The 27,819-nt window shown below is 37.7% G+C and overlaps 1 protein-coding gene across 9 annotated transcripts in view; it reads right to left on the bottom strand.

Moving 5' to 3' along the window:
- The window catches only part of adgrl3.1 (adhesion G protein-coupled receptor L3.1), a 385,181-nt gene that overhangs the window by 120,565 nt on the left and 236,797 nt on the right, over positions 1 to 27,819 (bottom strand). For all 9 annotated transcript variants that reach the window (XM_088342694.1, XM_088342696.1, XM_088342697.1 and 6 more), the window contains exons 8-10: positions 5,892 to 6,290; positions 4,275 to 4,378; positions 1,548 to 1,733 (exon numbers count right to left, since the gene is read on the bottom strand). In XM_088342694.1, the coding sequence (XP_088198820.1) occupies positions 1,548 to 1,733; positions 4,275 to 4,378; positions 5,892 to 6,290 (689 nt within the window). The remainder of the gene's footprint in view (positions 1 to 1,547; positions 1,734 to 4,274; positions 4,379 to 5,891; positions 6,291 to 27,819) is intronic.

The raw sequence follows: 27,819 nt of genomic DNA, 5'->3' as shown, positions 1-27,819 counted from the left end.
TGTAATAGTAAATGCGATTTTTGTTCTGCTTTTGTTCTTTAACACAGTTTCATATGTGACCATTGAAGGGTAATTTCAGAGTTTTGTTTATTTTAAAGACACAGTGCATATTATTCGTCCAATAGGTGTCATTGTATTGTGTAGCGCCCATATGTCTAAGTTAAGGCCCAATGTTGCCCGCAAGAAAGTTTTAAGACATTATTGTATCAGTGTTTCCCATTGAATGTTGTGAAACTCTGGTAAGTGGACAGTCTAGGGGGGTCCAGGTGCGCCTCCCGCAGTTATTCTTTCACTCTACAGTGAACTTTTAACTAATTTAATATGTTTTAAACTAAGCAACTTTAAAGTAAAGAAACACAGAATCCCTAAAAAACAAACTACACGAAATAATATAATAATAATCCTATTTTATAATACATATCAATAAACAGAATACAAATTATAAATATTAACTCTTTAGTGCTATATAAATGTTTTAATACAATAACTTTTAACTATTTACAATTCGACTTCTGGCCGATTTCACTTAAACAACACAGAACCTTTGAAAAACTATTAATTTAAATGTATTTAACAAAAAAAAAAGTTTTTAGCCAATAAAGCATTTTATAAATGCATCTTTTGCATTTCCATACATCATTTATAATTTTATTTGAACTATGCTATATTTATGAATATTAATACCCACAGTGCAGTTGCAGACAATTAAATAATATTTCAATGTATTTGGTCTCCTCAGGGAAATATATTTTCACCGACTGTACAGTCAGGGGTACAGTTAGTGCTGTGGCAGCAGAGCATGTACCGATTTACAGTACTCAAAATTCCCAGGCGGTCTCCCATCCAAGAACTAACCCGGTCAGACTCTGCTTTGAACCCTGATCGCAGCAGTGAGAGGACTAAATCCTAACCACTGGACCACCAGTTATATAGACAACATATTAGAAGGCATTCGATTTCATCTCAGCATCACACTATTCCATTCACAATACCAGTGATTAATGTTAGAAAATGGAGAAAATAGAAAGTCGTCAAGAAAAATATAAATAAAAAGAAAAAAGGACAACGTGTGTATCTGATGATTAATTGGCCCTTTAAAGAACATTAAATGAATACATAGTAGTACATTTATTGTTGGTATCGTGTTTATAGTTTAGGTTGTCAACAAATTATTTAAATCATGCCCCACATGTTCAACAATGTGGTACAGTGGGTAAAAAAAATGTGATGATGAAATCAAATTGAACACCGGCTCACTCATAGTTACGCTTATAGGAATAATGATAATAATTTTTATTATCACAATTGAAAAGAAAGAATATTTTTTCTTAACAGTGAATTAAAGTGAATTAAAAATCACAATACAAGAATACCCCTCCTCCGAGTCATCATACATAAAATATGAAAATTCTGGTTTTCTTTGGGCTCTGTCGCTAATATCAGGTTAATTGGTCAGGCTCGAGCTGTTTTGTAATTTAACAGCCGCGGGCCGTGGATTTAGGCCCTATTTTAACTCTATTCCAGTTATCGAGTTTTTGACGTGATACCTTTGTGAGACTGCGGGCGGCGCTGTCCTTGCCGCCGGGGGTTAGATTCCTGAGCTGCACATCCAGTAGCTCTACCAGTTGTGCCATGGCCCGCACAGTGGATGGCACATCACCAGGACGAAGCAGACCTTTAGTCTGCTCTGCAAGCTCTCTTGCCACGATTGCCGCCGTCTCGCCCGATCGGAGCTGCGTAATGACGAATGATGGATGGAGTTGGAGACGACGTTGTGGGAGTTGAAGGAAGGAGCAAAAGTTCAGGGAAAAGTTGAGTGCAAAGAGAGGAAAGGGGACACAGGCAGGGGACGGCACAAAAAAAAATCTGAATTATTCATAGCATAACTCAACACAGCACCTTGGCAAAGTCCTGAAAATACATACATTGAGCACGGTTTGATTATTTGGAACATTGCAGGCTTGAAACCTCGATACCAGTAAATTATACTAACTTGAATTCGGAATAGGATGTCCGTTGACTGTAATGAGGTGGAATTGTAATTATTGTGAATGTAGTCAACGTACAAATGCAGTATATAGTACTTAGTGCCAAAAAGGGTAAACAACATTACAGTTCAACATATGCACTTGTGAATATTGAACGATAAGCATTGATAGGTACAAAACTTTTGTTAGAGTAAGATGACAATACCAACTACTGAAGATATTCACTTTGATTCAAATAAATTACAAAACATTGCAATAAGATAGTGTTGACGATGCTAAATACGAGAGAGACATATAAAAGAGATACAAGAGAGATATATGAGACAAATATGACAAAGACAAAAACATGAGTGGTGAGATATGAAGGAGAGAGGAGTTAATAGACAGATGAGATATACTAGAAAAATGAAAGATATAATTTATGATACAGATAAATGAGAGAGACATTTAACGAGATGTGAGAGAGATACAGGAGAGAGATGTGAGATTTTATAAAGAATGATTAAAGAAATAAAAAAATAAATAAAAATAAAATATAAGATATGAGACGAGATATTACAAGTTAAATGAAAGACACACAAAATGAAAACAAGGGATATGTCATAGTGATGAGAGAAAAATGAGAGATGATAGACATTAGTGAGACAAGGTATACAAGTTTAAATGAGAGAGAGAGAGAGAGAGAGAGAGAGAGAGAGAGAGAGAGAGAGAGAAAGAGAGAAAGAGAGAAAGAGAGAAAGAGAGAAAGAGAGAAAGAGAGAAATTGAGAACGTGAGAGCGAGAGAGCGAGAGAGCGAGAGAGAGAATATATATTTAAAAGACATAGAGAGAAGAAATATGTGATGCTAGAGAGAAAGATGAAATACATGATATGAGAGCGGAAGATATGAGGCAAGGGAGAGAGATGTACAATAAAATATGTTAAGAAAAAAATAAAGATGAGATTGAAATATGAAATGAAATGAAAGATCGACGTATGAAAAAGAACAATGAAAAACAGGATACGAGATATTAGAGAAATGAGAAAGATGATATATGAGAAGAACATATGAACCGAAAAAAGGAGATTTAAAATTGTATGTGAGATGAGAGAGAGATGAGGGAGAGGTGGCATGAGGTGAAACCACACAAAACCATATTCAACAATACTGGATAGCAGTGTCTGAAACTCGTGACAAAAAGTTACCGGACAACATTTTTCACAACTTGAAATACAATAAGACAACTAATCGCAAAAAAAAAAAAAATGTTGCGAGGTATTAAGCATTGATAATAAGAATATATAACCGGACAACACTTTAAAATTTGTTTATTATAAATCTACCTATAATATTCATTGTATGTATATGACATCGTTGTTTTCCATGTGCTATCAGAATGAACCTGTATTTACTCATCTTCATTCATGCAATGTTTGCGTTGCGTCGTCTGCTACAAGCCATGTGAACTCCTCTTTCCACGATGCTTTTAATGTACGTTTATGTTTTGTAGCGTCATAAATGTTGCTTTGAATCTTTTTTCTGGGGCTGAGGTTTTGGCTTGATTCCTAACCACTTATCCATTTTTCTTGTGTTCTCTGTGCGTCTACTTTGGAAAATAATATGCAAATACGCGACCTTCTAACGCTCGGGAATGTCCGGAAGCACGAAGTTGTTCAGTTGTTCGACGCGGGCTTCTGATCGGCTGCCGAGTATTCAAATTGCAAAACGAACCCAAATTCCGAAATTTCCGAACCGAATGAAGATTTCAAAATTGAAATAAAGCAAACGTTTGATTTAAAAAAAAAAAAAAAAAAACTTTCGTCTTTTTTATTTTTTTTATTTTGAAAAAGTTGTCAGCCACCCGGGCGGAGACATTTTGAGAATTGTACGCCCTACGTAAAAGGTGCGCGGCCCGGGTGTCCGGGCAGACGTAATTTCAAACACTGCTGTATAATACAATACATAATGAAATGATACGCTATTGTACCGTATCGGATATGAGCTTTGGTTTTGCTCTACGTGTGTGCCAAAGTGCTCACTGTAGTTTCATTGCCTGTGTTAGACCAATTGTGTAAGTAGATCTTTTTCAAAAAATTAACCACTACTTTTTTACTATTATTCAGACTTAAAAGTCAGTTTAGCTTTTATCACACTTATACACAAACTATCTTTCCTTTCTATTATTTCCTCGCCAGAAATAATAGAGCATCGCTTCCGTTTCAAGCGCTAGTTGCCCGGATGACAAATGGAAACAGATTCACGCAGGGAATGAATCAAACCCTGTGGTCATGAAGCAGACACTCACTTTCTGCATAATGTGGTTGACCCAAGGAGACGTGCAGTTGCTGAGGTCGGGCCCTTGAGGATCCCAGTAGCCCAAATGGACCACGCACATGTATGTGGCCACGCCTGCAAAATAAAAGCTAAAATTAATAAGGTGAGACAGCCCTGACATTCAGAAAAAAACTCCCACACTTAGACGGGGAAGGCCCCAACAAGTTTTTGCCATGTAAGCAAATTGACATTAACAATGTATCCCATGGAGGTACAACAAACTACAGTAAGACCTCGGTTATCGTGGTTAATGGGGACCAAAACCACCCGCGATAAGTGAAAATCCGCGTCTGCACTAAATATAGAAAATTTAGAAGATTTGCAAGCCGGGAAAGCAAAACAATGCTGTCCAAATGCTGAATATTATAAAAAAAAAAAAAAATGTATCATTATTTTTTAGACCCAGTTAATGGGGAACAAAACCACCCGCAAAAAGTGAAAATCTGCGAAGTAGCGACGACCCTTCAAAAAGGAAAAAAAAAAAGGAAAAAAAAATGTTTTTTTTTGTTTTGTTTTGTTTTTTTATTATTATTATTTAGACCCGGTTAATGGGGATCAAAACCACCCGCTAAAAGTGAAAATCTGCGAAGTAGCGACGCCCCTTCAAACCAGAAGGGGGCAGGGGTGGGCAGAGCCCACCCACAGATCAGTTCTGCCCACCCAAAGAAAAGGGGATGTCGGAAAAAAGGGAAAAAAGAAAAAAACTTGAAAATAAAGAATAAAAAAAATATGAGTGAAAAGATAAAAAAAAAGAGCGATGAGGGTGAGTATGCCAAAATCACCCCTCTTCTTCTCAAGTCCTTTTCAATAAAATGTGAAATTTCGGGTATGCATCGGGCCTGGTCCCTCAAATGAAGTTAATTGGTCAAGTTCTGGCAAAGTGGGGCTAAATACCTGCGGGGCCGGTTAGGTCAGGATTTTTAGTCCCGATCTTACATCTTAATCTATGAAGCAGAACTATTTACTTTCAAGCTAAATGATCAATTTTAGCTGTTTTATGATTTGAAATATTTTGTGTATATTTTAGGAAATTTCTTCTCACAGTGGGGTAGTTTTATTCTTACTGCAGTGTGCCTACAATATGTTTTTGCCCAAATAACAGGTTAAAATGTGAAAGATGGTCTATGTAACTTTTCAATTCTTCTTTTAGCTGACGCAATCTTCGGGCTGAAATCAACATTGCAGCTCCTTTTATTGAGCGTGGAACTATGTGAAATTTTAGATGTGCTCGCATAAATTCTTCCTTTTTCACCTTTTAAGGGGGGGCGGTTTGGCATTTGTACTGTATTTGCAACAGTCCTTTTCTTACTTTCACAATTTTCAACCTAGAACAAAAGAAAAACGCAAGAACGCGCGTGAAATAGAGAAAATATATAATTTTAAACTTTTTAAGAACACCTCTAACTACACACCCCACCTTTAGGCATAAAGCTCCAGCAGAAGTTACCCAGTTCAGATCTTTTCATTTCCTCAGAATATTTGAACCTCCTTGCAAAATGACGCAAATGTCCCCAAATGTCCTAATTAGCAAAATACACTTTGAACCTAAAAATTTCTCATGGTGACATCATCCAGCGAGGTTCCTTACCGAGTGTCCCGACCGGGCACGGCTGCTTGGCGAGCTGTCCTTGCTGGGTACGGGGCCATGAGATATCTGCCGTCACCCTAGGGCTGCAAAAGTCCTGGGGGGGCAAAACAGGGGGCTGCGGTGCGGATGGGGCTAACTGTACCGGTGGGTAGCGTTCCCCGCCTTTGCGGTTTGTGTCCGGAATCTGGTTTGTGTCAGGGCCGCTGGCCGGGTTCTTTACAGGTTGCCGGAGCGTGGTGGTGGTTCGGTAACGTTGTCCTGGGGAGGTTGTGAGGAGAGGGCGAGGGGTGGTGTAGTAAGGGGGGGCCCGGGTAGTGGTTGAACGGCTTGTAGAGGATGAGGAGCCCCCTCCGGCGACGCCCCCTCCTCTGTTAGGAGGCAAAATGGGTGGGCGGAAGTCTACAAAGAAAGGAAAAACAAAATATTTTAAAATACAGTTGGACCTTAAAGACCATACTGGGCATTAGTTACTGTATATCACCCCTTCTTTCTCCCTATTGGCTTAGAGCAGGGGGTGGGCAACTATTTGGAGTGGCAGGCCTTAATGGATTACAAAATGTGGCCAAGTGGCCGATCCTGAAGACCTAAAATAAATATGCATGCAGCCATATAGATAAAACATTCCTATTTAGTTGTTTTCAAATAGATTATTTTATCCATTTGTTTTTTTTAATTAAAGCAAAATATATTAGGTCCCTGTTTTAAGTAGTAAATTTGATATTTAGTTTTGTAATATTATTGTAGTGGTATTTTTTTATAGCATTCATGCAGTCTGATTGTTGTAATATTTCAATGGTAGTATTTTTGTTGTATTTCCATAATAGTATTTTTGAATTATTTTTGTAGTATTTCTGTGGTATTTACTTGGTATAAAATGTTTGTAGTATATCTATAGGGATTTTATCATATTACCGTAGTTGGGTTTCTGTAGTATTTCTGTCATAATAATTCTGTTGTCGTATTTTTTTATGATAGTATAACTGCAGTGGTATTTTTTGTAGTATTTCCATAATAGTATTTTTTCTTGTTCTTTAGTATTCTTGTAATTATACTGTACTCTTATATTTGTAAAATGTCTATTGTAATATTTATCTCGTTTTATATTTGTGTTATAGAATTACTCTACTAATATTTTTGTTGCATAAAAGAATGAAAAGCAAAACAATATATTTAGTCCCTATTTTCGGGACTAAAATTGAATAAATGATGCAATGTTTTTTCCTTCCTTCAGAAACTCCTTAAATTAGAAAAAGGGATTGAAATAAAAAAGTGTCTTTTTAAAATTGTGTTAAATTTAATTTCATGGTTTTAATGTATAAATATAGGGATATATTTAAAGTATTTGTCAGAATTACTTCTTTAAATCATAGTCAAAAATATACAAATAATTGCTAATCAATTAGATTGAAGTATAGCTGTAAAGTATAAATATAGATATAGTTGTTTTGCAATTAAGTATTTAATACCAAGTTACACTATACTGTATTGTGTATTGTCGAGCATGATGACATCAGGCGTGTGAGTCTATTTTTGTGTGAATATTTCATTTTAAAATGGTTTTAATTATTCACACTGAGCTGATAAATCAAAACGAATGGATGGCATGGAAAAAACAAAAAACGGAAGCCAAATTTAAGGCACAGCATCTCAAGGACTGCACATACCGTAGTAGCATGTTTCATCCTATCTCAGAACTTGCTGCTGCAGCTTGGTGTGCAGCAGATCAATATTGCATTCGTGAGTGTTAGATAAAGGGAAATATTTACACACGGCCCTCATAGAAGCCGAGGCGGATCCCGACTTTGCATCTTTAATTAAAAATGCTTTCAAACAAAACCTTTAGTCAGAACTCGGTAGGGTGTCACTGGCATCTTTTATTTCTGTCTTTTCTATGGATCAGCATATTATTCCATTATTATTCATGTTTTTGGGGAAGTGACTGCTGAGTACTTATAACTAGTGTGTGGAAAGTATTATTTTAGAAAAAAGAATTGTTTAAAAAAAAAATCAACATTTTATTAATACAGTACACCTCCTGGTTACAGAGTAACCACCAAACGATGTTCTTATGTTACGGTGTGGAAAGAGATGTTTTTCAGCCCATTGTTACGTTATTTTCTTCTCCTTATGACATCATCAACTAAATATTTTGCATGCCCAAAAACATACAAAATTAGAACTTTGCAGTCTTTGTGCATATAACTTTGGCAGTTAAGTGCCTCGTGTGTCTCTAAAATGCCTGTGTGCTATTGGTCGACGTTGTTGGTTCAAAAATGCTGTCCAGAAGACTCAATACAAGTTAATAAACCCTTTCATTACATAACCTGCAAACAAACAATTTCCACAACAGGAACCCCAATCTCATCAACAACACCAAATTTTGGGGATATAGCATTTCTGTCTTTATCTGTTACGCGAGTTTCTTAGAATAGTTACATAACACAATGTTATTTACAGAGATTTGTTCCAAGGTTAGTGGAGTGTTGACTTTTCTTCGCCACGGTATTCGCCTTTTGATGATCTTTTGCAAGTGTCCCTGTTTCAAAGACCGAATTTCCAGAGATGCATTCGGCCGATCCAGTCCATACACAAGTCCGTTAGAGCCGACTACTCTGTTTCTCCACAGTATCCCCCGCTAATGATTTAAATTCATTAACCTAAGTATTTCACAAGCATCCCTGTTCTATCGCATTGATTTCCACTGATTCTTCCGGCCGAGCCAGTCCACACGCAAGTTTGTTAATTCAGAGTTGACCCTGTTCTATACAATTTTCACCACTTTAATATTTTCAAACTCATAACCCAAAAGCTTTCATAAGTGTTCTGTCTGATAACCCACATTTCTGCTTCTGGCCAATCCAGTCCGCGCTTGAGTTTGAGAGACGGCTTAAACTAGGGGTTGCTTATTGTTTGAATCATGAACACATGAAGATACTGCTATGGGATTGGTTCGACTTCCTCCCCAAATGCTCCACTACTTTACCTATATTGAATTCCCAATCTTGTGTAAAAACCTTGAATTTAGCTACGGGTCCCAGGAATTACAATGATTCCAAAGGGATAAGGAAAATATGGAAACCATGGAAATGAAGCCAGTGGTCAAGAAATAGAAAGAAAGCACACACATAATTACCCTTCCTGAAGAATATAGCCATAACCAAGCAACGATTGGGACAATTATTAAGGATGAGGAAGGTTTTGAAGCAAGAAAGTATTTCAAAGGCAAGAACACAACCCTTGCACAGATAAGCAGGAGGTAAACGGTGAATGAAGGACAATAATATTAAATTATAAATTAAGACAAAAAAAATGAACACATGACCAACCCTTATTATCAAATTAATCTCTACCTGGTAATAATTTTATCTTTGGGTGAGATGTTTGATGGCAAGTCCAGCTATTTTCACTTCCCCAGTCAGTTTTAATTTTAAAGTTAAAAATGTGTTGGCCTGGAGAGGGATGGGCACCACAAGGCTGTACCTACCCAAGACACAAGGAAATGGTGGCCCTAAAACCCTAGTGGTTAAGGGATACAACCCACAAATAAATAGCATTAATAATAATAATACAAATAAATAATACAAATTAACATATAAGCACAATTATTTTTTAAATTAATTAATAATTTAAAACAATGATTAAAAATCTATTAGTTATTGTTTCATTAAATATATACATGTTTTTACTGCAGTAAGAGAAAAACTCAGGGGGGGTGTATTCGATTGACTGTAACAATTTTGCTGATTTCGAAAAAAAAAAAAAATCATGTAGTAAAAATAATAACTCAAACAAATAAAATTATTTCATTGGTCATTAATCTCCTTTGACGTTCCTCCAACTTGACCTTGCAACCTCTATCAAATGGCCTGTTTGCTTTTATCACAACACAATGAACTCAACCACAAAAACACAACAACCGATCCCCATCTCCCCTGGCACATTTCCACGAGATGTCTCGTCATGTTTATTGCCCTGAGCGTCGGCTCGATGAGCTTTTTTTTTTGTGGTCACAACGTCACCTTCTTTTTTACTGCCGTGCTTGTTACCATTGATTTAAACGATATTAGCGCAGGCAGTCCTTTGGGTGCGAACAAGAGTTGGCGCAACGAGAAGGAGGTCCTGTGTCTATAATATTCAGCCTGCCCATCGGTTTGACCTTTACCTCCAACTTTAATGAAAACCACCTTGGCCCCTGCTGGGCCGGCAGCTGTGAAACTATGGAAGCCTGTGAGAGTCAAATTGAAATAAATAAATTATCTTTATAAATGAATAACATTTTGCTGAATAACAGTCGATTATGAAAAAGGGCTATTCATTTTTAAGATCAGGTTATTTTTAAGAAATTGTCCATTATAATTGTATATTTTCAGCATTTTATACACAATAAAATAATATTTCTCCTGATATTGTCTTAATTTAATGTTGTCAATGTATTTCAAAATTCAAATACATCCATGCTACTATAACACGGGCTCAGCTATGCATCCCTGACACAATAACTATGGGTAACTGAACAAAAACTCAAAAGAAAGAAGATGTCAGGACCAGAACGAAGACAGGACCCTCTTGAGTTTTATTAGGAAGAAGGGAAAGGGTAGAGTACAGGATCCGTAGATCATTGATCGTGGGGAGCAGGTTACTCAGACGCGGAAGTGGTATTTCCGTGGTGAGCGAAGGCAGTGTCGAGAGCGGGGGAAAACAGATCGACGATGGCCGGGACGGGGGTAGCAAAAACGTAGTCAGGTTCAGAAAAAGGGCCGGAGACGGGAATCAAACAGGAATTAGGACAGGAGAAAGTCAGGGTCGAAAAGGATTGCCTAGCGTGAGCTGATGTTCGCAGACGGGCTGACAACGGGTGACCGGAAGACGGGGGTTTAAAAAGAGACAAGCAGCCAATCAGTCTCCGAGGCAGTTGGCGCCAAAGGAGCAGGCACAGGTGCCTCGCATCAGTAATCATGACAGAAGATGGGTATGTTCGAACAAAACAAAACATAAAGGGAAGAAAAATAGAGGAGAACTATTTCTAACTTACACATGGATAGAATAACTTCATAATGTTCCAACTCAAACCACTTTTAACTAAAAACATAAAAGGGAGATGACACAAGAAATATTCCCACAACAATGAAAGGTCCCTGAAATTCAAGACCATGAAATAGTATGCAAGCTGTAACTAAACAGAAATCATTAAACAATGAAGGATATGTTGGAACACAAACTAGCTTGTGCTGAACACAACACAAAACATTGACAAAACTGGGTATGTTCAAACACTAAATGAACAAAACATGAAAAGACCACAACATATGATATGTTGCAACACTAACTAGCTGTAAGTGAACCAACACATTAAAGAAGTACGATGCAGAATAGGTAGGAACATTAATTACCTTGCACTGAAAAAAAAAAAAAAAAAAAAAAAACTAAGACAACGTTGGATATGTTTGAATACTAACTTACTGAACAAAAAATAAAAGTAAGAAAAAACATGATATGTCGTCACACAAACTAATTTTCTTCGAACAAAACATGAAGTATACATGTTGGAAAACTAATTAGCGGTAGCTGAACAAAAACATACAGTAGAAGCACAACAATGTGGGGTATCTTTGTACACTTACTTACTGAAGAAAACATGAAAGGAACTCAACTCATATGTTGGAACACTAACTCGCTCACACAGAACCAAACATGAAGGAGAAACAAATTTCAATATTTTATGACACTAACTAATTGACCGAAACATAAAAGCCATTATGCAGGGTGTTTTGGAACACTAACTAGCTGTGACTGAACAAAAACCTAAAGGGAACATACAAACTACAAATAAATTGACGAATACAATACTGCTAGAAAGATTGGGGTCACTTAGACATTTACATTGTTTGACGAAAACAAAGTTTCAAGGATATTTTATTTTTCCAGATGAAAAAAAAAAAACATTATTTCTAATCTTCTCAATGTCTAAACTATATTTTGTAATCGTTTTTCAAATCCTTTGATTAAAAAAGGGTGATTTTTCATGGAAAATAAAATACCAATTGCCTGGGTGACGCCAAACTTTTGAACCGAAGAGTACGTGAAAGTGCGGCATGCAGGATTTGTTTGAACCTCAACTAACTGGACAAAACATGAACGTAGAACACACTGAATATGTTCAACCACTGTGCCGCTCAGCACACTGGTGTGCAGATATTGTCCGGGGTGCTGTCGGAAATTATCGGATTGGCGGGCCTCTACGGTAAAGCCGCACTTGGGCGGCAGTAGCTCAGGAGGCATAGCTTTCGTCTTGGGATCAAGGGATCCCTGTTCGAATCCCTGCTTGTCCGTGTTACATGTCGAAGTGTCCTTGGGTAAGACACTGAACCCCTAATACCCCCAATAAGCAGGTTAGCGTCTTACATGAATGCAATACGAGGCCGCTATTGGGAAATGTAAAGCACACTGTAAAGCGCTTTGGGAAGTCATTGACTTAAAAAGCGCTATATAAATGCTGATCATTTCATTTCATTAACCGTAATTTAGTCAATATCTCAATGTGACGTGTTGCGATGTGCAATACCAAGGTAGTGCATTTTTGTCAAGGATTTATAGTTCCATGTTTGTGAGTGACGGAGTGCTTGGCCAACCAGAAATGTCACTGGTTTAACGACAATAGCCAATAAAGGTGAGGCACAGTTTGCAAGCAGTGTGTGCGCAACTGCGATAGGGTGGTGTAGGTTGTCAGTCAAACAGCAGGCGTTTTGCACAATTGGCCACCAAAACAAATGGCTACGCAAACACTGATAGCCTTAGCAGCTAGTTTCAAGTGTTGGGCACGTTACTTTAAAAAAATAATTAGTTATAGCTACTCACTACTTCTTCCCAAAAAGTAACTGAGTTATTAACTGAATTAATCTATAGTAATTGTATTTGTTTGAGTTATTATTTTTACTTTATTATTTAACTTTTTCTGTTACTTTAAAAAAAAAAAAGGTGTATGTCAAAGAATTTTCTGAGAAAAAGCGAAACACCGCGGTGACGTCTTTGACTGGAGTTGACTTGTAAAGATGGAAATCGTAACTATTTTTAGAGAACCAGCTTTTTTGGCCCTGCTAACTAAAAAGAGCCAAACTGCTCTTCAGGTTGTTTTTGTTGCTTTAATCTATACATTACCAATTATTATGTGACATTATGCACGGAATGATATAAAAAGGGGGGAAAGAAAGATAGAGGACAAATATGACAATAATAGATAAATAAATAAACAATAATAAAAGAAAGAAAATAGAGAAAACATATGAATAAAGAATATACTTTATAAATTTATAAAGACACAATACTGAAAATGACAGGAATTATGTTATTTATGAATCTATAAAAAAGATAGAATCCAAAAATATTTTAAGCTCAACAAATTTAAAGTCAGTGACACAGAATCACCCCTCAAAATGCATATTGATTGGTGGAAAGCCGGGTCCCTTGGTTCACTTTTAACAGCCAGCTCACAAAGTCGTTTTGTTTTTAAAGTACAGTTGCCGCTGCACCCATGAATATCAACATCATTGTTTGTGACTTTTCTTTCGGTGCACTAGTAAATACTGTATTAGTAATCATTAGCAAACTATATGGTAGTGGCTTTTTTAAATGGTGACATGATCCAAAATGACGTGAAGTAAACAACTCGGGAGAGCGGAAAACCGATTTATTCAAAGCAACGCACCACTTTTGACCATGAGTAACAGTAAGGCTGTTGTATCTGCAGGGGGAAAAAAAACAATCAGTTCGATTACACCATAACTGAAAAAAATAATGCCGTTATTTATAACGACGTTATTCCCAACAGAATAAAGCCGTTGTACCGGCGAAAAAAAAACAAACAAACAAACAATTAATTGGATCACCCCATAACTGAAAAAAAAAAACATTGATTGTGATTGTTATGGCTAGACACCCATGTGGAAGCTGTATTTCACCAAATCCAGATCCATTACCCATGAAACGGATGACCTGGCGCTGCTACTTGTGGGAAACTGATACATTCGGGACTTTTTTATTTTAAACATCGCAAAAACCTGGCTGAAGTTGTGGTTACCCAATACTAGCGTGTGGCTAGCCAACCTCTCTCTAAATCACTTTCTTCCTCTGAAAGGAGATTACCTCCAATTTAGTTAAATTAGTTGAACTGATTATTAACCCACTGTGTAATAGTTGCACTTCTCTTTTAAAATCGACAATTGGGTTTTTTTCCAAATAGTGTGTGGTCTAGCGCCTGGCAGAGTAATCATGTAATACTTTACCATTCCATCAGGGGCAGCAGGATGTAGTAGTTAACTGCCTATTCAAGACATTTTAATATAATGTCATTCTTATTTTGTTAATATAAGCTTTTTCTACATTTTAAGCTGGTTGTGTTCCGCAGGGTTTTTTCGAAGAAAAGTGACTTGTCTCAAAAACGGTTGAAAAACACTAAATTAGAGAACACCACGAATAAAAATAGAGTAAATATTTAATATAATTTATCTTTCCATCCATCCATCTACCTAGGTCATACGCCTCGAGAGGGGTGACCGACAGCAAGTGGTGAGGGGCCCTCTCCTCGTGAGAGGTAAGCGAATTCTCCCATCGTGGTCGTATGTCGTACAGCGCGTCGTAAGAGGCGACTAAAGTAGAGGGAGCGAGGGGACTGGGGATCCTCTCCTCTCTATCTCTACTCCCTGAGGGGACAGCAAGGCAAAGAAAGAAAGAAAGAAAGGCAAAGAAACAAAAAAAGAAAGAAGGGGGTCAGGAGACCGAAACGTCTCACAAACCCTAGTTATAGGGTCACTACATGTGAGAGGATGTGGAAGAAAAGCGACTGAGTGGAAGAAAGAGGAGATCGGAACATCCATTGCAGACTGGTCATCCTGGAAGGTGGATTAACTTATGTGGGGTCCCTTCCCAAGGTTTCTTCATTTACCATAAGTTGAGGTTGAGTTTTTCCTTGTCCTCGTGTAGGTTTTAGATCAGGGGATGATATACCAACAGTCTGTTTGCAATAAGCTGTAGTCTGTGCAGCCCTTTGAGACTTCTTGTGATAAAGGGCTATACAAATACTGTAAACATGACTTGACTTGACTTTTTGATTTTAGCATTTTGGCACTCTCAGGCTCCCGTACAAAACTGTTCTGTAAAAAAAAGGTCTGTTCCCTGTTCCTGAATGATTGTGGGCCCTGCCTGGTGCATTCTCCACGGAACGTTGCCATCAATCATGAGTGTCAGGGCTGGCCTGGGGAGGAGCTGTCAATCTAAGAGTGTGTGCGCTCAAAAAGAACCAAAAAAAAAAAATCAAGACGGTGTGTGTGGGATGCACTATTAGGAGCCCTGCCACAACAGTAATGGTGTGAGTTTGTGTATTTGTGTGTTTTTGTGTGAGGGTGATGTCTGCTGTCATTTGAATACAAGACTGAAAACAAGGCTGGCAGCTCTGGGTGAGGCAAGATAAAAGCTAGCTAGCACGCTAGGTGCTAGGCGAGGGGCCACAGCGTCTGCGTCTTTTCTCACCCTGGGCTGCTCTCTTGACATTTTCCACCTGACATTTTCTGATTTGATTGCTCACTCGCAACTTTTATCCCATTTCTGCTCTTCCAAATACGTTTTCCGTTTCCTGGCGGCTCTTTTACAGCATTTTTTCCATCTTTGAGATCATGAAACCAAACCTCCACTTGTTGTTTTTTGTTTGTGTTTTGTTTTTGTTGTTGTTTTTAGTATACAAATAACATCAATTTGACTGGGAGGACTGGACAATATATGTCTTCGAAGTGACTGTGTCACCACTAGATAAATTGTTATAACTTAGAATGGAGCTAACGAGTGAGACTCAACGGAACCGAAGGGTACCACTAAGTAAAATTCTGGAGCTTATCTCCAGATTATCTCAAGAGAACAAGGAGGAATTAGACTTGGCTCAATTCAAAAAAACTTGTTGCTAGCGTGTAGCTAGCTAGCCGCTCTCTAAATCGCTTTCTTACTCTGCAAAGAGAATCCCTTCAATTTCATTGTACTTTTGTTTAATGACAATGGAAAACATTTGTTGATATGCAATTTTGTATTCTAATTCGATTTGTAGATCGATGTTTTTTATTTATTTACAGTCTTATACTGTAAGGCGTAGCAAAGTCATCTCGAGAAAATTTTAACCCTTGTTCTTATTAGGTACTTAGGGGGAGCTTTAAAAACGTGAGGTAGGCCAAAGTGGGCCTGAAAAAATTAGTTTGAGACCTATATTGATTTTTTTAAAAGGACAGTGTGTATTATTTGAAAACTAAATGTCATGGATTGATGTAGTTATGTCAAACACATGGGCCGGAAACACCATACATTTCGGAGTGCTATGACCTCTAGAGGGCAGTGCATGTGAAAAACAGCTAATTCATTTAGTTAGATGACCCCATAACTGAAAAAAATAACGCCGTTATTTATAACATTTCAAATAAATAATACGTGACGAGTAATGATTACTTTTTAAAATTAGATTATCTTTAAACTTATGGTTATTTTAAAGTGATTTTTTTGAACTGTTTTGTATTTATTTCCATCTACTCCTCGTTCCTCTAATAATTACAAGCCGTTCGAGGCTCTTGTTATGCGGTCCTCTCTATTGTCAATTTATGTAGTAACTATTTATCGCGCACCAGGGCCATACACTGCTTTCTTTGACGAATTCGCTGAACTTTTGTCTGAACTAGTAACCTATGCAGACAAAATTATAATTATGGGGGACTTTAACATTCATATGAACTCCCCACTCAGTTCACTTACTGTTGCGTTTCGGTCTCTAATTGATGCATTTGGTTTTAATCAATTGGTTGATTTGCCAACTCATAAAGATGGAAACACGCTAGATTTGGTTTTGACTCGAGGAGTTTCAACCTCAAACATGACGGTGTTACCGTGTGTTACCGTGTACTACCGTTATCTCTGATCATTATTTAGTTACATTTGAGGTGCTAGCTAAATGTAGTACTAAAAAAGCTGAAGGATTTAGCGGACGCAATATAAGCACTGGCACAGTTTCTGAGCTCTCCGATCTTCCTTCAGGAGCAGTTGCGTCCTTTCCTTCATACAAAGGCTCTATCGACTCACTCATGAATGAGTTTAATGCTACCCTGGCTAGTGTCCTGGAGTCAGTAGCGCCCATACGGCTTAAATCATGACCTAAAAGACGCACGCCTCGGTTTACTGGTGAAACTAAATCCCTTAAACAAGAATGCAGGAAATCTGAAAGAAAATGGCGCGCTACCAAGCTTGAGCTCTTCCATCAAACCTGGTGTGACAGCTTGTTAAAGTATAAAGCGGCCCTTGCCTCTGCAAAATCAGCCTACCTTTCAAAGGTGATTGCGTCACAAAAGAACAATCCCAAAATCCTTTTCGACACTGTAGCATCGCTTACAAGGCAACAGATTATCCCAGATAGTTTCACCCATTCAGCCCATGACTTAATGGTCTTCTTTAATAGAAGATTCAATGCATACAGGAAGAAATTGCTAAAGACAGTATTAATACAACACATACTAAAGGGCTAAAATCTATAGATGCACGAAATGGTGGCTGTCCAGGGAATTTGTCCCGTTTTAGTGAACTGTCACTAGATAATCTTAAACAGGTGGTAAATACGGCCAGGTTGACTTATTAAATGTCTTTTTGAGGGCCTTGGACCTTCAGTTCTAAATATTATAAACTTATCACTCTCCTAAGACGTAGTTCCAGCGGCTTTTAACTCCGCTGTTATTAAACCTACACTGAAACGACCCAACGTTGACCAAGAAAGCTTATGTAATTATAGACCTGTGTCAAACCTACCATTTATTTCAAAAGTACAGTGGAACCTCGGTTTTCGAACGCCTCTCAGTTCGAAAAAATCGGAGTCCGACCAAAAATTTCGAGAAATTCTTGCTTCGCTGTTCAGTCAAAAAATCGGAGTTCGAACGCCGGTAATGCGTGAGTGCATACGCCAGGGTGCGATGCTGAGCGGCGTGACCAATTGTTATCGCGTGCGGACGTGCTTCGTTTTGTACGAAGTGTTTTAGCCCCAAATTATGCCTCCGAAGGAAGTCAGTGCAAGCAGCAAAGTTGCTACAGGTGAAAAAAGAAAAGTAGTGCGTACAACTATTGCATTTAAGACCTGTCAGTCCTTCCTCCTCCATCCCTCTGCCCACTGTCCACCTGCGCCTTCTGCTGACAACCACAAAGTTAAGAAATCCTAGTCATAATTCTTTTCTTTATCCTTTTTTTTCCTTTTTACACGTTCATGTTAGCGTAATCTTTTGTACGGAAGATTACGATAACGCGAACATACGATTAGCCTGGGTTAGCTTTGTGATTCGAGGTAAACATTCAGGGTATTGGAACTGAGCCCAAAAATCAGGGTGTTGGAACGGAGCCCAAAATTCAGGGTGTTGGAACGGAGCCCCCTTTCCGATGCACCGCTCACCACTTGTTGTGGAGACCCGGGTGCTAAATGACTTGTAAACGACCTGATTTTTGTATTTTTACACGTTCATGCTAGCGTGATCTTTCGTACGGAAGATTACGATAACGCGAACGTACGATTAGCCTGGGTTAGCTTTAAGTTTACGTTAAACATTCATGGTAAACATTCAGGGTGTTGGAACGGAGCCCAACATTGAGGGGGTTGGAACGGAGCCCCCTTTCCAATGAACCGCTCACCACTTGTTGTGGAGACCCGGGTGCTAAATGACTTGTAAACGACCTGATTTTTTTATTTTTACATGTTCATGTTGGCGTAATCTTTCGTACGGAAGATTACGATAACGCGAACGTACGATTAGCCTGGGTTAGCTTTATGCTTATGTTGAACATTCAGGTAAACATTCAGGGTGTTGAAACGGATTAAAACGATTTACATTATTTTTCATGGGAAAAATGATGTCGGTGATCGAACAAATCGGTTTTCGAACAGGGTTCTGGAACGGATTATGGTCGAGAACCGAGGTGCCACTGTACTTGAAAAAGTAGTGGCACAGCAGCTGAATAATTTCATATCCGAGAACAATCTTTGTGAATCAATGCAATCAGGATTCGGGGCAAACCACTCTACTGAGACAGCTTTGATTAAGGTAACCAATGATCTCCTACTGGCAATGGACTCTGGCGCTTCATCACTTTTGCTGCTGCTGGACCTTAGTGCTGCTTTTGACACAGTGGACCATAATATCCTACTAGAACGGCAGGAAAATGGATTGGTCTCTCAGGAACCGTCCTCTCATGGTTCAGATTCTGTCTCTCAGATAGGACCCACTGTGTTAAATATGGCGAAATGACATCTGAGCGTGTTAGTGTTACCTGTGGTGTTCCGCAGGGTTCAGTGCTTGGCCCCCTTCTTTTCAGCATCTACGTGCGTCCATTAGGTGATATTATTTGCAAGTATAATATCAATTTCCACTGCTACGCAGATGACACTCAACCATATCTTCCGTTGGAGGAATCTGCCACACTAAATTGTGAAAATTTGGAGGCCTGAGATAAAAGAGTGGATGTCACTCAATTTCTTGCGTGAAAAGACCTAAATGTTAGTTATTGGTCCATCTAAATGCCGTGACTTATTCTCAAAAACTGCTGTGAACATTGACAAATGTCACATCATACAGAGTGACTCAGTTAAAAATGTAGGTGTCATATTTGACCCCAAACTGTCCTTTCAAACACATGTGAAGAAAATTACTAGAACTGCTTTCTTCCATCTTCGCAACATTGCTAAAATTCGTCCTATACTGTCTCAGTCGGATGCGGAGATTACAATTGACGCGTTTGTTACCTCCCGTCTCGATTACTGTAATGCACTACTCTCCGGTCTCCCGAAGTCCAGAAAAAAGAGTCTTCAGCTGGTACAAAATGCTGCAGCGAGGTTATTAACTAGGACAAAAAAGTCCGATCACATCAAGCCGATTTTGGCTAACCTGCATTGGCTCCCTGTTAGCCTAAGATGTGATTTCAAGGTTCTCTTAGTATTATACAAAATCATACATGGACTTGCTCCCTCATATCTTTCAGATCTGATTTCCCGCTATGTTCCGGTCCGAAGCATTCGTTCTGAGAGCGCCGGTCTTCTGGTGATCCCAAGAGCCAAGAAGTGTTCCGCTGGTTCGAGAGCGTTCTCCATCCGGGCACCGGTGCTGTGGAATGCTCTTACCCCTGAGATCTGTTCTGCAACCTCAGTGGAAATGTTTAAATCCAAGCTTAAAACACACTTCTACTCTATAGCATATGAATAACCTATACTTTTCCTGGACAATATTTCTGTATTATTTGTGATTGCAACATCCTTTGCTTTCTGGTAATCCTGAAAGGGGGATGCCACATGTGCGGGCCAAGGCTTCTTCATTTTCCTCCTGTTGAGGTTATTGAGTTTTTCCTTGCCCTCATGTAGGTTCCAGATCAGGGGATGGTGTTATAATAGTCTGAAAAAATAGTCTGTGTAATAACCTGAGAAGCCCTTTGAGACACTTGATTAAGTGCTATACAAATAAAAATGACTTGACTTGACTTTTATATTTCATCATTGAGACTATGTATTGTTTTTTTCTATATTTATATTTATATTTTGAAAATACAAAAACAAAATTCTAAATGTTACATTTATCTTTGTTTATATTATTTATTATGTTCCACACAGTATATTATTTATCTTATATAAATGCAACCAAATTTATAAATTAAATAATTAAAAACCTTTACACATGTACACAAACACATAAGCACAACATATGCATGCCCATATTTTCTAAGAAATTCTTATTATTTTAAGTATTTATTCAATATTATCATTACTATTTATCATTCTATTTATATTGTACAACTGTATTTTACTTATTTTTAATGTATATTTGTCAGATATATATTTTTACTTATTTTTTTCTAAGTTGCATTCTATTGACCTAAAAAAGAGCATTACACTTTTTTCAATACTTTAATAGCATGTAAAGCTGGTCGATTTTTATAGGTTACCTTGATTCACGTTTTGGCTTCTCTAAATAATAGAAATGTGTTTGAAGATGTTTGCTTAGCGGACTTGTATGAATGTAATGTATTTAAATTGAATGGTATGTATGTTAAACTTTGCTTTCAAAAACTGCCACTGTAAATGCTAAGGTCGATGTAAAATCCTATTGACATGCAAAGGGGCGATCAGCATTAACCTCCAGCATCAATTTCTTTTACTTAAACCATGTATTGGGGAAAACAATTCTTGGAAACAAGGTGTCTTAACATCTCATTGATCAAAAGTTTCTTACATACCAGGAGAAAATTGAACTAATTAAAGTTATCAAACTGATAGCTTCCTAAAATATATGATATGATCAGATTCTTCAGATGAACTATTATTAATTTCTTAAATTAACTATAAGAATTCTGCATATCTTTGAAGAACTTAAAAACTGGGCTCAATGTAACCTAATTTGCCTGAGGCTATTTGTTCCCCGGATCAGAAAAGCGAATTTCCTTCTGATGGGAATCACGGCTAAGACATAGTTGCAGCCGCAGATGAGATGATACAAAATCTCATCATAATTACCGCAATTTATCCTCACGTCAAGTACAATACTCCATTGTTTTCCAGAAACAGCACTCTACATGTAACCTACCCCGGAGGAGACAAAGGACAGAAACCATTAGGTACCCTGGGACCCAACCAAGATCGCATGTCTTGCTCAATGGAACTGATTGACCTTGCTTGTTTTTTTCCTGTTTTCTCTCTGGGAAGAAACATGAATGCTAACTCTAAACTACACATAGAAAGATGGTGAATACTTTAACAGAATCAAACCCGCCCCCAAAAGTAAAAAAGATGAGTTTGCTCATTCTATGTATTGTTTTTCTTATATTTTTTTCCCCAATCATTGGTCTCTTGCGAAAAAAAAAACAATAAAATTATCTCAGTCCATCCATCTATCCGTCCATTTATTTATGAATCCACCTCTCAGTCTTTCTGTCTATCCACCGGTCTATCGGTCTTTTCATCAGTCTGTCTTTCTGTGTATCCATCAGTCTCTCCATCTTTTCATCGGTCTGTCTATCTATCTATCTATCTATCTATCTATCTATCTATCTATCTATCTATCTATCTATCTATCTATCTATCTATCTATCTATCTATCTATCTATCTATCTATCTATCTATCTATCTATCTATCTATCTATCTATCTATCTATCCATCCATCCATCCATCCATCCATCCATCCATCCATCCATCCATCCATCCATCTATCTATCCGTCCATTTATTTATGAATCCACCTCTCAGTCTTTCTGTCTATCCACCGGTCTATCGGTCTTTTCATCAGTCTGTCTTTCTGTGTATCCATCAGTCTCTCCATCTTTTCATCGGTCTGTCTATCTATCTATCTATCTATCTATCTATCTATCTATCTATCTATCTATCTATCTATCTATCTATCTATCTATCTATCTATCTATCTATCTATCTATCTATCTATCTATCTATCTATCTATCTATCTATCTAAGACTGCATATATCCGCTCGCCTAGCCTCGAGTAACCTTGTTGACTTCTCACTCAATAAACAAAGGAACCCGTAAATCGTCAGCAGCAAAGGGCTGAAGGGAAAAAGGACAAACAAGCCTGGCAAAATTCCCACACGGTGAGGAAAAGACAGGAAAAGGTCATATGGCTTTTACAATATGCAGTAACCTCAAACACAAACGCCTGATTGCTTTCTTTCTCTTTCCAGCACTCGAGGAGAATTGAGGGACGCTTCCAAACCAAGACGATAATCTAACTGGAGGACACAAAGCATTGGAGGCTGCATGGCAGCGCAAACATGGGACGGGGCTGCATGCTGCGATAAGGCGCCGTCCCCGTGGCTGGCACGTGCACACTCTTGGGCGTGCATGTACACTCCACGTGCACACTCACGGGCGTGCATGCACACAGCTTGTGGCGAGTGGCTTGCTGATAAGACAGAAAAGAGCACTTGAAAGCAGTGATGTTTTGCAGATAGAAAGCCACCTCAGCTAATAGAGCCTCTGTCCAAACGGCTACCGGCCCCTGATCGCCTCGACTGCTCATTTTCATGCTCATTTACGTCATTCATTTGTTTTTGTTTTCATCCCCTTGATAAATACGTACTGGATTTTGTGTCATGTAAGCATGCCAAGCAGAGGTCAGCAGTAGTTTGGAGTTGAATGTTTGAACAAATTGAAAGCTTACGCTACACAACATGTTTCCTTATCATTTTTTCTTTCCTTTTTGCTACAGCATTGGCACGTTTGCGAACAGCGTTATATTGACTTTAAGTTTAACATTTTTTAATGTTTTTTTATGAAGAATAATAAAATGGTTAGTTGATAAGTTTGTTTTTTTTATATTGGGCACCTGCAAAGGAGATTTTTCCTCGACCAATAATATTCCTGTTCTTAGATTCTTTAATACGTGTACTTAACTATAAATGCAACATAAATTGTCTGGTGAAAGGGTTCTTGCAGGGGTCACCAAACTTTTTGAAGCAGAAGCTATATTTTTTGTTATTGATTAACGCAAAGGGCTACCAGTCTACATTTCTAAAAAAAAAAAAACATATTACATTATCAAAATGTACTTACTATGTTGTTATTATATAATTAACACATTGTATATATTAGTTGAAGAGTAAAAATTAGGTCAATCAACCAAGTTGCCTTGTATTAGGACATTGAAAAATTTTACAAATAAATGATTTTAAAATCAATTTTGGAAGAAGTGATCATGTATTTAAAAATACTGATTATGTGAATGATTTTTCATGCGAGATAAAATCCAATTTCCTGGGAAATCACAATCACTGGTGAGCTATTTTCAGAATTGATCTGCAGGCTACTCAAGTGTTATTAGGAGACTTCCTGGTATAGTTTTATATTAATGAAACACGTTTTGTCATTGAGACATAGTTCTTTTAATATTTTTCCATTACACATATTTATTTACTCATTTCTTCGATTTATACCATTTTTGTAGAATGTATGGTACAGTTAGTATTTCAACATTGGCGTGAACAGATTGATACCAGAAGGAGCTCAAGGTCCTGCTCCGATAGCCACTAAAAAGTGTCTCAGCGCAAAGTTCCAATGTTTTCGTTTCTTGTTGATTTGTATATTTTCTCATTTAAAATGTATCTATGAGGTAAAATAGCAATTTTGGCTTGTAAAAAATAGTTGATAAGTCAGCTAAGCTGAAAAAAAAATAAACCAAAAAATAAACAGACATTTGTTTTTTAAATTTGAGATATTTAACGTTGTTTTTTTTTATTTAAAAATTAGAATATGTTTACGTAAAATAAGCAAAATTATCTAAAAGAAGGTACATTTTTAGCTCAATAATAAGAAGAAATGGAAAATACATGAACGTGCATTTTTCGAAATACTTGTAGGCGAAGAAAGTTTAATTTATTTTACGTAAGGCTGCCATCTTGCGGCTAAAGGCACCACCAAAAACCTTGTGAAAGGCTGGACAAATAATGTAGAAAAACAATGATGCAATTTGGTCACTTTGATAATCCGTAGCTTGGGTTCCTCCCTGTGCTTTGTAGCACTCATTTTCTGTGTCACTGCACATTACAGAAACATCTAGTGGTCAAATATTACATTGTTTCTTTAAGCATTTTTTTTATCACTGTGGTCGAAAATATAGATACAGACAAAACGATTCATGAGGGCCCGCCTCGAAAAAAGGCTTATAGCCACTGCCATCACCTTTCCAAACAACAGGCCCCGCTGACCCCTTTCAATCAGTCTACCCAAATGGTATCTTACTGTCATTTATGTTTGTCTATTTTCTGTCTATGTAATGTAATGCCTGTTTTATCTTACATTTTCTTAAGGGGACCAATAAATTAAATCTAAATGTAAAAACGAAATGATCCACAAAATATTTACCATTTTCAAACAAGCCAATTTATCTAATTTTTAAGCATGTTTTCCTTTATTTTTTCAAGGAATTAGATCAAATATCTAAATACAAGACAACAAAAATAAGTCAACTGAGCAACATTTCCTGTCAACAGGATAAGAATGTATTTTTTTGCCTTGTACTTGCCTACTTTTTTTTTCCCGTTTTTAATAAACTTGTTAGTTTCCCCAGTATCATTTGGCAGCGGCTGCTCGGTAGATGGAGAAAGAGCGTGGCGAAAGCCAAAAGACACGCTGAGGGCCCGGTGGGGGCTTTTGGATCGATAAGTACACACGCCGGGCGAGAAACAGGTGTTCCAGACTTTCTAAAGAAAAATCTCTGGCGAGGAGGCTGCGTCGTAATCTGTTTAGCAGGCGAGAAGATGAGGAGTGGGGGGAATATAAAAAATTGAGTGGAATAAAAGCCCCTTAGGAGCCACACTATTGAAGTGTAAGATTGTGATATCACACTTTGTAAGTTGGTCAAGTTGAGATTCAACAAGATATCTACTGGTCTGACAATACCAGAGCTGTAGTAGGGAAGGACCAGCAATGACTCAACATACAGAGAGTGCTCACGAAAAACAACCAGGAACATAAAATGTTTGGGTCAGAAGGACAGAGGGGAGCACACTGGTAAACAAGATCACGGTGTTGTATGCTGAGAGCATGCAGCAGACAGAAAAACGTAAAGAGTCATCAACACAGCCCATAAAATCATCGGCTACTCTCTGCTCAATCTCATTCCGAACAACATAGTAAATGGCTATTCCATTCTGGCCACAACCTTTTTGACCTCCTGCCCCTTAGAAGATGCAACAGACCCCTTAAAACATGTACTACCAGGCTCATAGATAATATTTTCCTCATGGCCATCACCACTCTGAACAAGGGCATAAGACTTTCTTACTTTGGAAATAAGTCTTGCCACTATTTTTCGTTGCACTGAACTGATGCGTTTGCAACCTAGAGCACTCTACAAACACTATGATATGGATATTTACAATGACAATAAAGACAACTCTATTCCCAGTTTACCCTTTTTTTAAGATGAACAGAGGAATTCTAAAGATTACCTTCTAGGTAATCCAGATGACCTTTTTTTATAATTCAGATAAACAGAATGAAAATGTTTGTATGCTTTGAATTTAGGTGGGCAAACTGTAAATTATATAAAAAGGAAGAACAATAATTTTTTAAAATAAAATTCCCTAATCAGAGATTTGATTTGCATGTTTCATTTTACACTCATCGTCAAGATGTAGAGATACAATTTCGGGTAATTAATCTCAATATGTATATCTCATTATGTACACAACATTATTATCAATGGCAACAAATACCATCATATGCCATGCATCTATTTTGCTATATCCAGAGCTTACTTTATTTTAAATCAGCCCCCCCCCCCATCTTCTTTTCACTTAAACAGAGGAACTTTAATTTTTAACGATTAATCAGAAATTACTTAAACATAATTGATGTTTGTATTATTTCATTTTCTTTTTAATAACTTTTTAAGTCCCTATTAACATAATTTATTTCTTAGCTCTATTTTATGATGTCTGGATACCATTTTAAGTTATCTTTCTAACTCTAACAACATAAATAATTCGCTTCTGTCCTATTATCCTTTATTTATCTTCTTTGATCACTTTGTACCATGTCGAATCTCAGTGTACACTACGTTTTTATCATTGCCAAGAAAGACTATTCTATTAGATTGTAAATGTTCTCATAAAATGATTTAACACATCCAAAATGTGACACTCACACACAAAAAAAGTACAAAAAAAGTCAAAAGGAGCAGCTCAAGGACACACGACGCTCAGTCGGAGTGATTAGCGACGTGGGGAAAAGGGTTCTCCACTCGCTCTGTAAAGCGGTGTTATTCTCGCCACTTATGCTTGTTTCCAACATTTCCTGCCATGCTTATCCCTAACCGACTGATTGCAATCAGGAAGGAGAGGTGTAACGGGGGATTTCGGGGAGGAAACGGCGGGGAGAAAGAAGGGTGAAAAGAGGGCCGACGGGAGCAAATAAATGGCAGAGGGTTAAGACAATAGGCGCTCAATGCTACACTTCCCCGGGAAACAGGACACTCTGATCTCGGCCGTCAGGGTTGAGAGGTGGATTTTTACATTTCCGCTAACTGACGGAGTTACGAGATAGGCCGAGTCAGGTTCACTTTTTGGCCGTCAATTAAATATGACCTAATGTCGGAATTTGATTACGCACTGCGATTGAGGATATTGCTTTGGAAAAATGTATTTAGGAAAAATTTAGGAATATGTGTTTAGCCCTATGGGTTAAGCTGTGTTTTAGGGAGGCTGGAAGTCATAGTTTAGACTGCAAAGTATTAGAGAACAATTTAAACAAAATAAAAACATCTTTTAAACACGAGCAAATGTTAGAATTCCATTACGCTCTGTGATTGAGGATATTGCTTTGGAAAAATGTGTTTATCACATAGGGTTATGCTGCGTTCAAAGGAAGTGGAAAGTCATTGTTTACACCACAAAGCATCAGAGTCATATGTAAAAAATAACTCCGATTACATTCATTCATTGAGGCAATTGCATTTGGAAAATGTGTTTATTGTTTTTGCGCTGTGCTGCATTCAAAGGAGGTGGGAAGTAGTAGTATCAACCACAAGGAGGCAGGCACACCCTGTTACTGAGGCATTTGCTTATGGAAAATGTTTATCACTTTGGGTTATGCGACGTTCAAGGGAGGCAACAAGTCGTAGCTTCATCTTCAAAGTGACCTCAAAGAGGGAAATGTCGACCAAAAAAATAAGATTACACTTCGTGATAGTAGCAGCAGCTTTTTGAAAATGTGTATACCAATTCTGGATATGCTGCATTTAAAGGAATTGGGAAGCATTGTTTGGACCTTAAAGCATCAGTGGCAGATGTAAACAACAAATGTTGACTACACCTTGTGATTGAGGCGATCACTTATAGAAAATCTGTGAATTGCTTTAGAATGTTGTATTCACAGTAATT

The sequence above is a fragment of the Urocampus carinirostris genome, chromosome 8 (assembly GCF_059441175.1).
Source record: "Urocampus carinirostris isolate Australia breed hairy pipefish chromosome 8, RoL_Ucar_1.0, whole genome shotgun sequence".
NCBI classification, from domain to species: Eukaryota; Metazoa; Chordata; class Actinopteri; order Syngnathiformes; family Syngnathidae; genus Urocampus; species Urocampus carinirostris.
Note: the sequence above shows the minus strand (reverse complement) of the source record. Positions and strands in the feature narration are given on the sequence as shown.